The sequence below is a fragment of the Vipera berus genome, assembly GCF_964194415.1.
Source record: "Vipera berus genome assembly, chromosome: 1".
NCBI lineage: Eukaryota > Metazoa > Chordata > Lepidosauria > Squamata > Viperidae > Vipera > Vipera berus.
The window spans coordinates 272,138,948-272,152,697 of NC_138202.1; the positions used below are offsets into that span (position 1 = coordinate 272,138,948).

A 13,750-nucleotide genomic window follows, 5' to 3' on the forward strand; every position below is an offset into this window, starting at 1 on the left:
TTGGAAAAGACTGGTGTGCACACCTATATAGAACAAGAAAGATGCAAGAGAAAGTGCGTATTATTCATCCACTGAACTAATTCTTCAAGAATGAAAGTTTTACTAAAAATCTTAGAAAGAAAAATAGAGTCATATATGGAAACAGAAAAGATAAATGAATAGGCAAATTTCAGAAAAGACAGAGACACATAAGATCACATTGCTAATATAAGATGCAGACTTTATCACAGTGAGCTAAATGAATGAGTTTTTTTCTTTACGCAGTAAAGCAAGTTTTTGACTATGCTGATCATTCAAGAATTATGGATCTGAAAACAGTTACCTAGACTAACATGAGTTCAAGAAGAATTACCAATCAATTGGTCTTTGAAGAAGTAAAGTGACTGCTCCCTTGAACCTGATTATTAGGAAGCAGAAGCCCATATATTTTTGACATGTGATGCAAGCAGATGATGGACTAAAAAAATGATTACGCCTGGCAAAGTTGAAGGAGGTAAAAAAATAATGTATTATGTGCAGGGGCAGGATCAGAATACCTCTGCAAGTTTTATAGAAAACATCTCTGCTTTGTGCATTTTTTTGTCTCACCTTTCCCCTATGCTAGCCATTCCCATGTTTATTTATGTATTATTTATTTATTTTATATTTCATATTTCTAAACCACCATCTCCTCCAAAGAGGCCCAATCTAGATATTGTAATCAGTTATGTGACATAAACAAAGGTTACACGCATGGTGAAAAAGCAGGAAATGTATAGCACGTAATGCTTTCCATGTTTACTCTTTATCAACTTAAAACCACAGTTCCAAGCAATAGGAACAATTCAAAGCCAAAATAAAAAGTTGATCAAGAAAAAGGTTCAGTCTCCCACCCATGTTGTTTTGCTTAGTACAACTTCTAAAGTCTGCTTTTCAAATGTCTTTAAATACACACAAAACAATATCAATTCTAACTTTGCACAACATCTAGTCTGGCCCAAAGAGGAATTTGAATACTGTAGGAATGTGTGGTGAACTAAAAGGACCTCACATTATTTGCTCCTATAAAACTATTGATGAAAAATATAAAATCTCAAATTCTGTTTATATAGAGCTTCAAAGGAGTATTGTTATTTGTACTGAAGCGGTTTCAGCAAAAATTGTGTTCTTCATAGTTCATTTAAGACATGATCAGACATGGCTGTAAAACATGACTTTAATAAAGCTAATTGAAGACAAGGACAAGGAACTTCAGAAGGTAAAGGTATGTTGAAAAAGTGCTGTCTAAAGGTTACACTACTAGCCTAATTAATTTAAAATGATAAACATTCAACAAACATAGAGGGAATATACTTTCCACCCTAAAACTGGCCATATGTAAGCTTTCTCCAGCTTAATACTGTCACTTCAGGAGTGCTCCAATTCTTCTTTCTCAATTGAGATATGAACAAGAGGTTTACAACAGAGGCATTAAATGTTAAATTCTTCAGGGAAAGTTTCCAGCTTGATAGTCAGATAAAGGCTATACTTTTCCAGAAGGCAAGTTGGGCATCTGATTATCTTTTGGGGCTTTTTTATGGAGTTATTTTGCTGATTTTGATTTTTTTATTACTCTTGATTATTGGGATCTTATTAATTATTGCCTGGCTATTCTGTCACTTAAATTTTAACTGTTTTGTTACTTTCTAACTTTAATTCAACAATGTGAGGCACAACTTTTCTGCTAAGTAATAGATAAACATCTTTCTTGATCCTGCTATCTGGAATATTGCAAACATGAGAAGTGTTATTGGAAAAATATTGATCTAGTTTAAAAGCTATTTTAGCAAAGTACAGTGAAATTGATTAATTGTGTAGCATTTTACAAACTTTAAAGGAGTAGTTATGACCCTATTAATTGGCTGACTAACAAACACCCAGAATTATAGTGTTTCAGAGCATTTATTACAGCATGCAGTTTTGAATACATAATTCATATGCACAAAAATGACCTTACTTTAATGATCTTAATTAATTATGATTATATGATAGTTTTATGGACAATATCCCGGGCCAAAGAAAATATATGTGTTGAAACAAATCATTTTACTTTTGAGATCCATCTTGCTGCCACATTTATTTATATTTACATTTATATTTTTATGAGCTTGTAATCCCTTAATTCAGGGTAGAGTCAGGGCGACTGAATGGAATTGAGCGTTTACTGGACGGATGCTCTTCCTGACACCTACGTGGAATTTGCAGCAGATATTTTCTCTTTGTGCCCTAAAAGAGAAACATCTGTCACTACCCAGAATTGAACTCTCAACTTTCTGAGTGGGAGACGAGCATCTTTACCACTAGGAAACCATGCCGCTCCACACATTTATATTTATAAATTAAATAATTATACACTTTTAGTAGCACTGATAGAAATTAATTATAGCCTATTGAGTAAACATGGTTTTCTTATCTTTATAAACAGCACCATCATATTATTAACCTCTAGCATAAAAACAGGTATTTCCTTTGAATATTGCTGAATATTTAGTATATTCTAAGAATAAACAATACATAATTAGCTATGAGAACCATAATGCAAGCATCCAAGTAAATTTGTAGTTACATTATACAATTATATCATTGAATGATGCTTTCCTAGAGATGGAATGTGAATATTACCTTCAGTACTCATGTCTGGTGTTGGCATCCAGACATAAGCAAGGCTTTCCTCTTTGTACAATTTCATAAGAACTTCTGGGCTCATTGGTTCTGGATAGCGGTTGCATCCCCAGGAATTCTGAACCACGTCCCATTCAGTCTGGAAATTCATTACAGCTGTAATGCCCAACTCATGTTTAAGTTTGACAGTCACATGTTCCACTTGACGAGGGCAACTTCCTAACCACAGATTTGGCAAAATCCTGTTCAAAGAGAAAAATATTGAACTAATGAATGTTAAAAGACTTCATTGATTTATCTAAGTCAGCAACATGATTAATTGTGGGGTAGTCATTTTCTACAATTCATGTTTAAATAAAAACTTGCCAAATATCACTAGGAACTTGAAATTCAAGAAAGAAATGAAGGAAATAAAGAATTATTTGTACAGACTAGAATGAACCCCCTCAAGCCAAATTCAAGGTTTTCATGAAGGACAAAGAAAAATGTATTTTTTGATAATACTTTCTAACATCCTAAGAAGTTCACTTCATAATTTGGCCAGATAATTACTCATACATTACAACAACTATTTCTTACTGGATATAAAATATAACACTGTACATAAAAAAATCTGCTGTCAAATCTTGCACGGGGAAATCAAGTAACGGACCAATATTTGGCCTACAAAAACATTTAGTTGAATAATCTTGTTATTGATACTGAGTTCAGTTACTTGGACTTCTAAATTAGACTGCCAGTGATTTAGTTTGGGCATTATGAAACAAGTTATTTATCACTTGTATTGCATTATCATTCACATTCTAGCAATTTACTCAGAAGACAATGTTCTTAATATCGACTTAAGAAATCCTCAGAGAGTAACCTATTTGTCAAATTACCTCATTCTTGTGGGGACTGTCACTATACATTATGATAACAAATTCTATCATTCTTCCATAGATACAAGGCTTGTCACATTTAATTGCATTTTAACGATGTTAGTTTAAGTCTTCCAGAAATGTGCTTCTCTGTAATGGTTTTGTTTTCCCATAGTGGTAACTAATATACTAAACACTGGATGATGCAATTTTAACTAGAGGGCCATTTATATGACATATGAGCCTTGTATGCTTCTTATATTTCTGTCTAAAAATTCAGCTTCTTGAATAAAATAATTCTCTGTTTCATCTGTATCTAAGCTAGTGAGTGTTTGACTATACAGAGAAATTGATTCACATCAGAAAGTAGATCACCAGGATAACTATATTTTTTACTTTCCTTGAGGTTTTTGGCTTTTCATCCCTGTGCTCAAAGTCTGTTAACTCTTAGATAACAAAGACATTTCATTACACAGTGGTATTCAAGATGTGACAATGTGTACAACAAAGGGTAGAAGGATGAGGGGTGACATGATAGCCGTGTTCCAATATCTCAGGGGCTGCCACAAAGAAGAGGGAGTCAAGCTATTCTCCAAAGCGCCTGAAGGTAGGACAAGAAGCAACGGATGGAAACTAACCAAAGAGAGAAGCAACCTAGAACTAAGGAGAAATTTCCTGACAGTTAGAACAATTAACCAGTGGAACAACCTGCCTCCAGAAGCTGTGAATGCTCCAACACTGGAGGTTTTTAAGAGATCGGACAATCTTTTGTCTGAAATGGTATAGGGTTTCCTACCTGAACAGGGTGTTGGACTAGATGACCTCCAAGGTCCCTTCTAACTTTATTATTATTAAAGTTATACTCTGAGCCTGATTTTGATCATAAGTCATTTCTTCCTTGACAACAATTCCTAAGACCATGTTTGTCTTTTATACTGTTTCTGTGGAATGATCCAAACAATTATCTTCAGAAGGGTAGCTCTGTATGCTATTTTACATGACAAATGATGTGGTCCTTACTTCTAAAACTCACATTAAAAGTTAGTATATACTAGAGAGATGGAAGGGAAATTATAAATGAATCACACTTTAAAAAAAATTCTTGTACTGCAGCCTGAAATGTGATATTTAGGAGATTATGCCATGATCAAGTTCAAGAGTTCCATAAAATTACTAGAACTTAGAACTCTCATCCTAAAGTCTCGCTTTACATATTTGAAGACAAGAGAAAGAAAAGCATGAAATGAGTAAATTGGATGGCACTACAGACTTATAAAAAACAACATACACAAGACCAAATTGACTATACAAAAGATTGTGAATGATGTTGCTTAGACTTTATATCTAGCTGAAAATATTCATTATCCATGGTTCAATGATACTAATGGAAAATAGACAGGGAAGCCAGCCCTGAAGAGATAACAAGGACAAAGCAATAATCGATAGCCATTCTTGGGTGCTATGAGGAGTAGCATGTAAGAATTTTCAATTAAATATCCTCAGATGAGGGTATCTAAGAACAAATTCCTTATCTTCATTAGAGCTGTGGTGGCACAGTGGTTGAATACAATATTGTAAGCTAATTCTGCCCACAGTCAGGAGTTTGATCCTGACAGGTTGATTTAACCTTCCATCTGTCCAAGGTCGGTGATATGAAAACCAAAATTGTTGGAGGCAATATGCTGATTCTGTAAACCATTTAGAGAGAGCTATGAAGTCTATAAGTATATAAGTCTAAGTGCTATTGCTATCTTCATATTTCCTTTGCCCTGTGAGCAACATGTCAGCCCCATTAGATAGACCAGACCAAGAAATCAACCCAGCGGGAAGGCTAAAACTACTTGTATTGAGACTGGTTATAATAATAGTTGTGCAAGTAAAACTGTGTTGTACCTTATCTCCCTTCTTATATTTTAGTGAATTAGAGGTGTCTATATGAGTTGCTTACAAACATTATCTGTTTATTGTGGAAATGAAGTATTTTTCGTTTCTCAACACCTGAGCAATGAATCAAACATATCTCCATCAAGGTCATTTTCTTTACTTTCTACACAATGTAACAACACCAAAGGGATTGAGGCTGGTTCTGAAAATGTTCAATTTAAAAATGCAGTAAACAGATATTAAGAAAATGGTTTTTATAAAGTCACTTTTACAATTACTATCCTGTCACAATACATTAAATTATTTAACAATATCAATGCACAGGATGAATGGATGATTTTCCTTCCCAACTCTGCACATTCTTAATTAAATTTGAGAAATCACTTTGAATGCACATAAAACTAGAACAAACTTTTTTCATTTAATCATATGAATTTGTTTTTACCTACAGAGACATTACAAGTCTGCAGTTGTAAAATGTCACTGCTGTTCTGACACCATTTTGCACTGTGAAGTATTAGAAAATTACCATCTTCTGGTTTCACAAGCAATTCAACCACATCAAGAAGCGGTGTAAAAACAGGCCTCTGTAAACAGATTTCAATAAATTTGTTTATCTATAATGAAGTGATGAATTTAACTTGTTTTTTTATAATGCAGCTCTCTATGGTTGTTCCTTATGATTAAAGCTAATACTTGCCAAAATTAAGTTACTTTACCGGATGTATGGATGTATGTATGCATGTATGTATGTAAGATAGTTTCTGTTATTCATCCATCTATCTATCCAAACCCTGGATGACAACAATGAGCTCCTATAATTAACATCCAAGCTGCAATGCCTGGAGGAAAAGTCAGGTCTTTAAGGCCTTCTGAAAGATCACTAGAGTCAGGGCCATCTGTATCTCAAGGAAGAGGCTGTTTCACAGGGCAGGCAGTTCATTACTGGCAATTACTGTTTGATAGCAATAGCAATAGCACTTAGACTTATATACCACTTCATAGTGCTTTACAGCCCTCTCTAAGTGGTTTACAGAGTCAGCATATTGCCCCCCCCCAACTATCTGGGTCCTCATTTTACCAACCTCGGAAGGATGGAAAGCTGAGACATCCTTGCACCGCTCAGTTAACACAACCCAGGTGGCTAGAAAGGCCCAACAGAGGCTTCACTTTCTTAGGGTCTTGCGGAAGAACAGGGTAGAACAACAGCTAATGACCCTCTTTTACCGGTCTACTATAGAGAGCGTCCTCTCGTACTGTATTGTGGTTTGGTATGCTGGTCTGACAGCCGCGGATAGGAAAGCATTACAGAGGGTGGTGAGCACAGCACAAGACATTGTGGGCTGTCCTCTGACACCACTGGATGACATCGCCAGGGCTCGTTGCCTTAGAAGAGTGAGGAAGATTCTCAGGGATGACTCACACCCTGGACGGTATCTCTTTACTCTCCTACCATCCGGTAGGAGATACAGGAGTATAGCCAGCCGTACCAACAGGCTGAAAAATAGCTTTTATCCGTGGGCTGTTAGGCTTTTAAATGGGACATAATCTTATGCAGAATTGACTTGGGAGGCCGGTGTGTGGTGTAGTTGGTTCACATGGTGTGGTAGGATGGAGGGTTTGTTGTCACTGTGTGTTGGGGGGGGAGAGCATGGGGGGAGGCTCAGCTAATCTCAATGTACACATGTTGTACTTTGACAATAAAAGGCTTATTTATTTATTTATTTATCAAACTCCTGGAGTGAGCAATGAGTTGGCCTGCAGTGCTGCTTTCTAACCACCATGCCACCACAACTCTGGATCATACTGATATGGGACTAATGCTCCCTTTGACTTTCCTCCATGATGAATTTCCTTGAATAGGAATCCCATCTGAAGAAAGGATATCTGAATCTGGAAGGGGAAAACAAAAACAAAGAGAGAAACAAACCAAATAAAAATGACAGAAGGGAAGGAACTGAGGAAGCCTGGAGTCCTCTGAAGATGTTTATCAGCACAACTTGGGAAGGGTGAAGCCCCTCCCTCTTGCTTGCATGATTAATACGAACGCTTTTTCCAATTTCTAAGCAATGTTAGACTGGCTTTGTTCCATGAGTAGAGAGTAAATGTCTACACTGATGCAAGAAACTGCTGCCATTACTTTTGCCATCAATGATTTTAATTGGTGCCATCCAGGTTCTCACTAAAGTGAGGCAAAAGAACTCCTCCATTTTAGCATCTGCCCCTTATATAACTTATATCAGACATGTCAAACACAAGGCCCGGATCCGGCCCGCGAAGTGGTTTCATGCGGCCCGCGAAGCCATCCTGGAAACAGGGAGGGAACGGCCCCTACTGCCTTGGCCCTGGCCCAGAGACCCTCCTTCTGCCAGAGACCCTCAGATCTGTCCCACTCCTGCCCAGGCCCCCATAGGCACCCTTGATGCGAACGATGTAGAGCTGGCCACGCCCACCCAGTAGGCCATACGCACTCTAGCCACACCCACCCCGTAGGCCACGCCCACCCAGGCCACACCCACCTGGCCCCCTTAAGGGCAACTGTAATGCTGATGCGGCCCTCAATGAAATTGAGTTTGACACCCCTGACTTATATCTCTGAATATTAAAACACCAAAGACAATTATTTAAGAATTTCCAATCTCTTTGGGAATTAAATGTATATAGGATGGTAGGCAAAATGATTTTGGCTAATTTTCACTCTCATCTATTGATAAATAATTAATTTCACTGTGCTACTCACTCTTCTCTCTTTGTCAGTGTTATTTTGTGCATATCTGATACAAACACACACAGCGAGAGAGAGAGAGCGCTTATATGTTTAGACTGTTTATGTATGTTTATAGGCACATGTATATACACACATAAATATTGAAGCTGCAGAAATTTGTATTTTTCTGATCAATCTGCAAATTATCTATAAGCATCTTAAGACAGCTGCATATTTCAGCTCATCTAGTTCCATGTGGTGTTTAATTATATGATATATCGGGGTGAAATGCCACTGCTTTGCTTTGTGAAATGACTTTTGACACTAATTGTTGGAGGGAAATAGTGCCTTAGCATGGAAAAGGTAAGGTATTCCACTTCTCAAAATGTGGAGGCTGGCTGCCTTGATCAGCATCAAAACCTTTATTGAAGTGAATATATATGTTTTCTGAGGTTTTCGCGGGTGTTTGTATGTAGATCTTTGGTCATTCGGGTTTTTCCCCACGTAGAATTGGAGGTATCAGGGCAACGTTTCGACAAAATCTCATCCGTCATCCTCAGCCTGGTGACTTCCGCTTCGTTCTTCTGGGAGAACACATACACATACACACACACACACACACACACACACACACACAAAATGATGAGTTAGATCACAATTATTTTTGTTCTCTAACTCATCACATTTTATCCCAATGGTTATTTTAGATGGTAATGAATTTCTATTGTATGAGATTAAGAACTAGATTTCAAAGTTTTGTTCCCAATGTAGGACCTGCAACAAGTGTAACAACTGTGCAATTCTTTTAACTATGGAGCATCACACTTTCTGCTTTCTGCTCATATCACGGTTCACTAAATTCCAGTTAAAAATTGTTCTTTTCCCCTTTCACAGAGCCATGTTATAATTTTGAAATAAAAAAATACACTCCATTAACTTAGCATTCACATTTTTCTTTAAACATTCATCTAATGTTACGTTTGAACTTAATTCAAATTGAACAAAAAGCAATGATAACGAAGCATGTTAGTCCCCTCCTCTATCTTTTGAATGAATAATTCAGTGTACTGTATATATTAATGGCAACCAGAAATTTTAATGACTCTCATAGAATATCGATGAATATGCGCCCGCTGAAGCTTCTGGCTAGGACTTACATATTAAATAAAGCATGTATCTTTGGAGGATATATATTTTCAACCTTAGTGGGCTATCCAAAATACTTTCCTCTCTTTGATATATATGTATATGTCTTTGAGCATTGTATCTGTTAAGCCAGGTTTTGGGTTGTTAAAATTTATTTGGACAAGGTAGATCTTGGGTTGTCATAATGCGTTTGGTTTGCCTTCTTCATCCTGACATTCATCCTGAATGGCTCAACCTTGAGGCAAAAGTCTGAACCTTCTCAAGTCTGCACCTTCTCAAAAGTCACATACAAAAATAAATTGCTCATTGTGCAAGGCAGCATTCTTACTGATATGAATCCTGCTTTTTATGCGGCTCTTCTATTAATTTGTATGTTATTTCCTGCTTTTATTTACTTGCATATCACAAGGTAATGGAATTTTTAATAAGACTCAGAATGAGTTCATAATTTTTCAGTTTGTTGTCAAGTGTTGAAAAAAAGTTTGAAGCAAAGTACTCGGCAGCATATTGTTAATCCCATAAAGACACAGAGGGAAGATATATCCTGAGCAGGCTGTTACAGCTCTCTAATTGGAATTACTTCTTATTCCTTAACTTATGTTGAAGGAGCAAATGACAGCTCCTAAGCAGTTGGAAAGTGAAACATCAGTCTTCTGAGAATACAATTTGAGCATAAAATGACAAGTTTTTAAAACAAGAGTGAAGAAAACCAGGTTCTAGTCCTTCCTCAGATCCGGAAGCCATCTGGGTAATTATAGGCCAATCATTCTTTCTCAGGTTTAGACTAAGAAATTTACTTTTTTTAAAAAAATAAATCTATCTACCAACCCACAATAGATCACTCTTGCAGGTTACAGTCCATAACTTTCAGTGAAGAGATTTTCACCTTGTAGGGCATATAACAACAACAACAACAATAGTAATAAAGACGATGATGATGGTGGTGGTGGTGATGAACTGAAGAAGTCAGCAAAATACAAAAACCTACAAATAGAACTAGAACGACTGTAGCAAAGGCAAGCAAGGGTAATACCAATAGTAATAGGCACCTTGGGTGCAATCCCAAAACAACTGGAGCACCACTTGAACACCATTGGCATTTCCAATTATTTGGTGTTTATTTTCAGAACTGTATTTGAGGTACTTATACAGGCAATCTCTGTGACAGTTATAAAGTGGGTCACCATGGGATGGGACCTGATTTTACTATCATTTTTTGCAGCGATCCTTAAGTGAACATGGGGGTTGTTAGGTGAAACCATTGTTCATTATGGGGCAATTTTTGCCAGAAACTGGCAAAATGTTGTAAATCAGTAAATCAAACCGCAGGATGCTACAAATGGCTGTAAACGAAGGCCAGTTGCCAAGGACCCAAAATGCGGTTACCTGATTGTGCAGGGGGGTAGATGTTGCAACTTTGAATCCAGATCGTAAGTCCCTTTTTCGGAGTCCATAGCGTAACTTCAAACAGTCACTAAGAGACTGCTCATAACTAAAGGACTACCTTAGTCCTAGGCTGCCCGGATTTGCTTCCCAAAAGCTGTTATTTAGTTCTGCATGTGTACTGCATGGTGGATAAAACAAGATACGTTTGATTGCTACTGCCATCAGTTCCAGGTGCCTATGTTGGGCTGGGTGTACTGGTGGGATTCAAATATGTGAACAAGTGGTTCTCTGTGTGGATGCCGCTTCCGGAAGTCCATTTTGGGCCTGGGCAACCAAAAATTAGCTACCGGTTCTGTTGAACTGGGGCGAACTAGCTGAATCCCACCACTAGCTGGGTGACAATTTTCTAGTAAAACTGACAGAATTTCATTCACATGCTGCCATCTACACTTACATTAAGGTATTCTAAATTAAAATAACTTTCCCAAATAGTCCTTGCTTAGCAACTGCAATTGGGATCACAGCTTGGTCATTAAACAAAGCAGGTGCTAAGTGAAACTGCATTTATTATTTATTATGGTATTACTTCAGCTTTCTTTTGCTGTACAAACTTCCAAATGTCATAAATATGATCAGTTGCAAAGTCTCTTTTTCCTTACTATCTTTAAGCGTGAATAATTGCTATACAAGGCAGTCACTAAGTGAGGACTACTTGCAGGTAAATCTTCCTACTGCTTTACTAGATAGATAGACAGAAGACAGACAATTTACATTTCACAATAGACAAAAGAGTAAACTCTTCTCATAACTCCATCTAAGAGCCTTGGTGGAGCAGTGGGCTAATGCCTCCTTAAGTAACACCAGCTGCCTGCAATTAGTGCAGGTTCGAGTCCCACCAGGCTCAAGGTTGACTCAGCCTTCCATCCTTCCGAGGTAGGTAAAATGAGGACCCAGATTGTTGGGGGCAATAAGCTGACTTTGTAATAATGCCGCTTGGGGGGTGTATGAAAGCCCTAATAAGCAGGCATATACATAGAATGAAGGCTACTGCTAAGCTTGTAAGCCGCCCTGAGTCTTCGGAGAAGGGCGGGATATAAATGGAATAAAAATAAAAATAAAATAAATAAAAAATAATTTGTTCCATGTTAGTCAGCTTTGGACACATCAGGGTTGCAAGGAAGCAAGCTGCCTCTGCTGTGTGACAGATCACTTTATGAGAACAAAACTTTGTTATTTTCAAGGGTTGCTATAGCTTCTTTTAATCTGGTATCTATTACTGCCCGGCTTTCTGACCCCCTTATTCCTGTGGCTACTTTTTATTTTGGTTCTTTCTGCTTGACAGTGAATTTCTTATCTCGTATCATTGCCTCTCTCTGAATTCACTTTAGAATTCAATGCTTGGCAACTGCTATTGCTGCTGTTAGTCAAGAAGCTGAATGTGAAGATCAACATCTACTTACAGATATTTGTAGAAAACTGCTAAGGACTTTGTTCACTAAGGCAATAGATATTTTAATTTCGAAATACGGAAAGGAGGATTGCTTGATAGTGCTAATAAAGAAGACTGTGCTCAATATTAAAGGTCATTGTTGAGGTTTTTAATCAGATGATCATTCAACACAATGTCAGGTACTGTTAAAAGTATGTCAATTACTGGCAGTTTTTCAGACTGACTTTTTCCAATTATTAATTTTTCCAAAGGCACTGAGAATCAAAGCAGATGGTAGCACCTAGGAGACCACCGGGAGCTATAGGGGTAGGAAGCTGAAAAAACATGCTTTTTGAATAAAACAATGATGACAACATTCATTTTGTTGCTCAGAACTATCTTGTCATCAAAATTTCAACCTCAGGGAGTTTTTTTTAGTATTGGTAAACCAGAATATTTATCTGAGATCTGAAACACACACACACAGAAGAAATATTTGAGTAAACCTAGAGCCAACTTTGTTAGATAAAACTGTCCAGCTGATGTCACAGGAGATACATGATCCTTCACTTAATCAGGCCCTATACTGTGTAGGCTTAATAAATCATAAACAATACTCTGACTTGCACCCTGGAAGTTACTAATAACCAGTACAGCTTGGGTTACAGTCACATGGGCATCACTACCTATGTCACTACATTCTGGATCAGTTGAAATTTTCAAGTGGTCTTCAAGGGCCCATGTAATGCACTGCAACAGTCAGGTCATGAAATTATTAGGGAATAATTGACTGTATGAAGGGCCTACTAAACTAGGAAAGAGTGCAACTGTGGAAGATGAAGCTGTGCAAAGGCCCTCCTAACCATACCTGCCACCTGCTCATCAAGAAGGAGCTGTGAGTTTAGGAGTACTCCAGATTGTGCACCACCCCTTAAATGGGGAAATGCAATCCCAATCCAGGCCAAAGGTAGAATATTTCCATATCTAGATGCCCCAACCACCACAGCTACTCAGTCTTGGTAGGATAAGTCAGAGACAGATCCTCCCCATCCAAACCTCCATGTAATAGGCCCTGTGATAAGTACCTCAACAGCTTCCCCTGGCTGGCCTCGGGTTGAAAAATATAATTGGGTATCATCAACATACTGTGGATACCAAATGCCAAACCAGTGGATGCCCTCACGCACAGTTTCACATAGATATTGAATAAAGGAGGAACATACATGAGCCCTGCAGCACTCCAAAAATGGAAGGGCATAGAGTACTACCTCTTCCTCCCAAATAAATACTGATTGAAACCAGTCCCAGAGGAAGGAACAGAACTAACAAAGAACAATGCATGCTATCCCCAAAGGTGCCCCCTATTCCCAACCCCTATCCCAGAATACCATCAGCTGCAGACAAACCATCTTCTGAACAGCTTTCTCTAAAAGGAAAAGGTTGGAGAAGGACTACAGGTACTTAACAGTGTTGCATCCAGGGATGATTTTTTGAGGAGGGGGTACACCATAACCTCCTTTAAGGCAGCAGTACCACCCAAAAAGGTTGACACCATAGCATGAACTCAAACTCAGGTTCCTGCCCTGGCCACTTTCAGAGTCCAGAATGCTGGTTGATCCAACAAACAGATGGCCAAACTGATAACCCTGTCCACTTCCTCAGGAGTCACTGGTTCAATCTCACCCCAGATTGCACCAT

General features: G+C 37.9%; 1 protein-coding gene across 2 annotated transcripts in view; it reads right to left on the reverse strand.

The window, feature by feature from the left end:
- EPM2A (EPM2A glucan phosphatase, laforin) overlaps nucleotides 1-13,750 on the reverse strand; it is a 52,892-nt gene that overhangs the window by 17,534 nt on the left and 21,608 nt on the right. For both annotated transcript variants that reach the window (XM_081312811.1, XM_081312812.1), the window contains exon 3: nucleotides 2,641-2,882. In XM_081312811.1, the coding sequence (XP_081168937.1) occupies nucleotides 2,641-2,882 (242 nt within the window). The remainder of the gene's footprint in view (nucleotides 1-2,640; nucleotides 2,883-13,750) is intronic.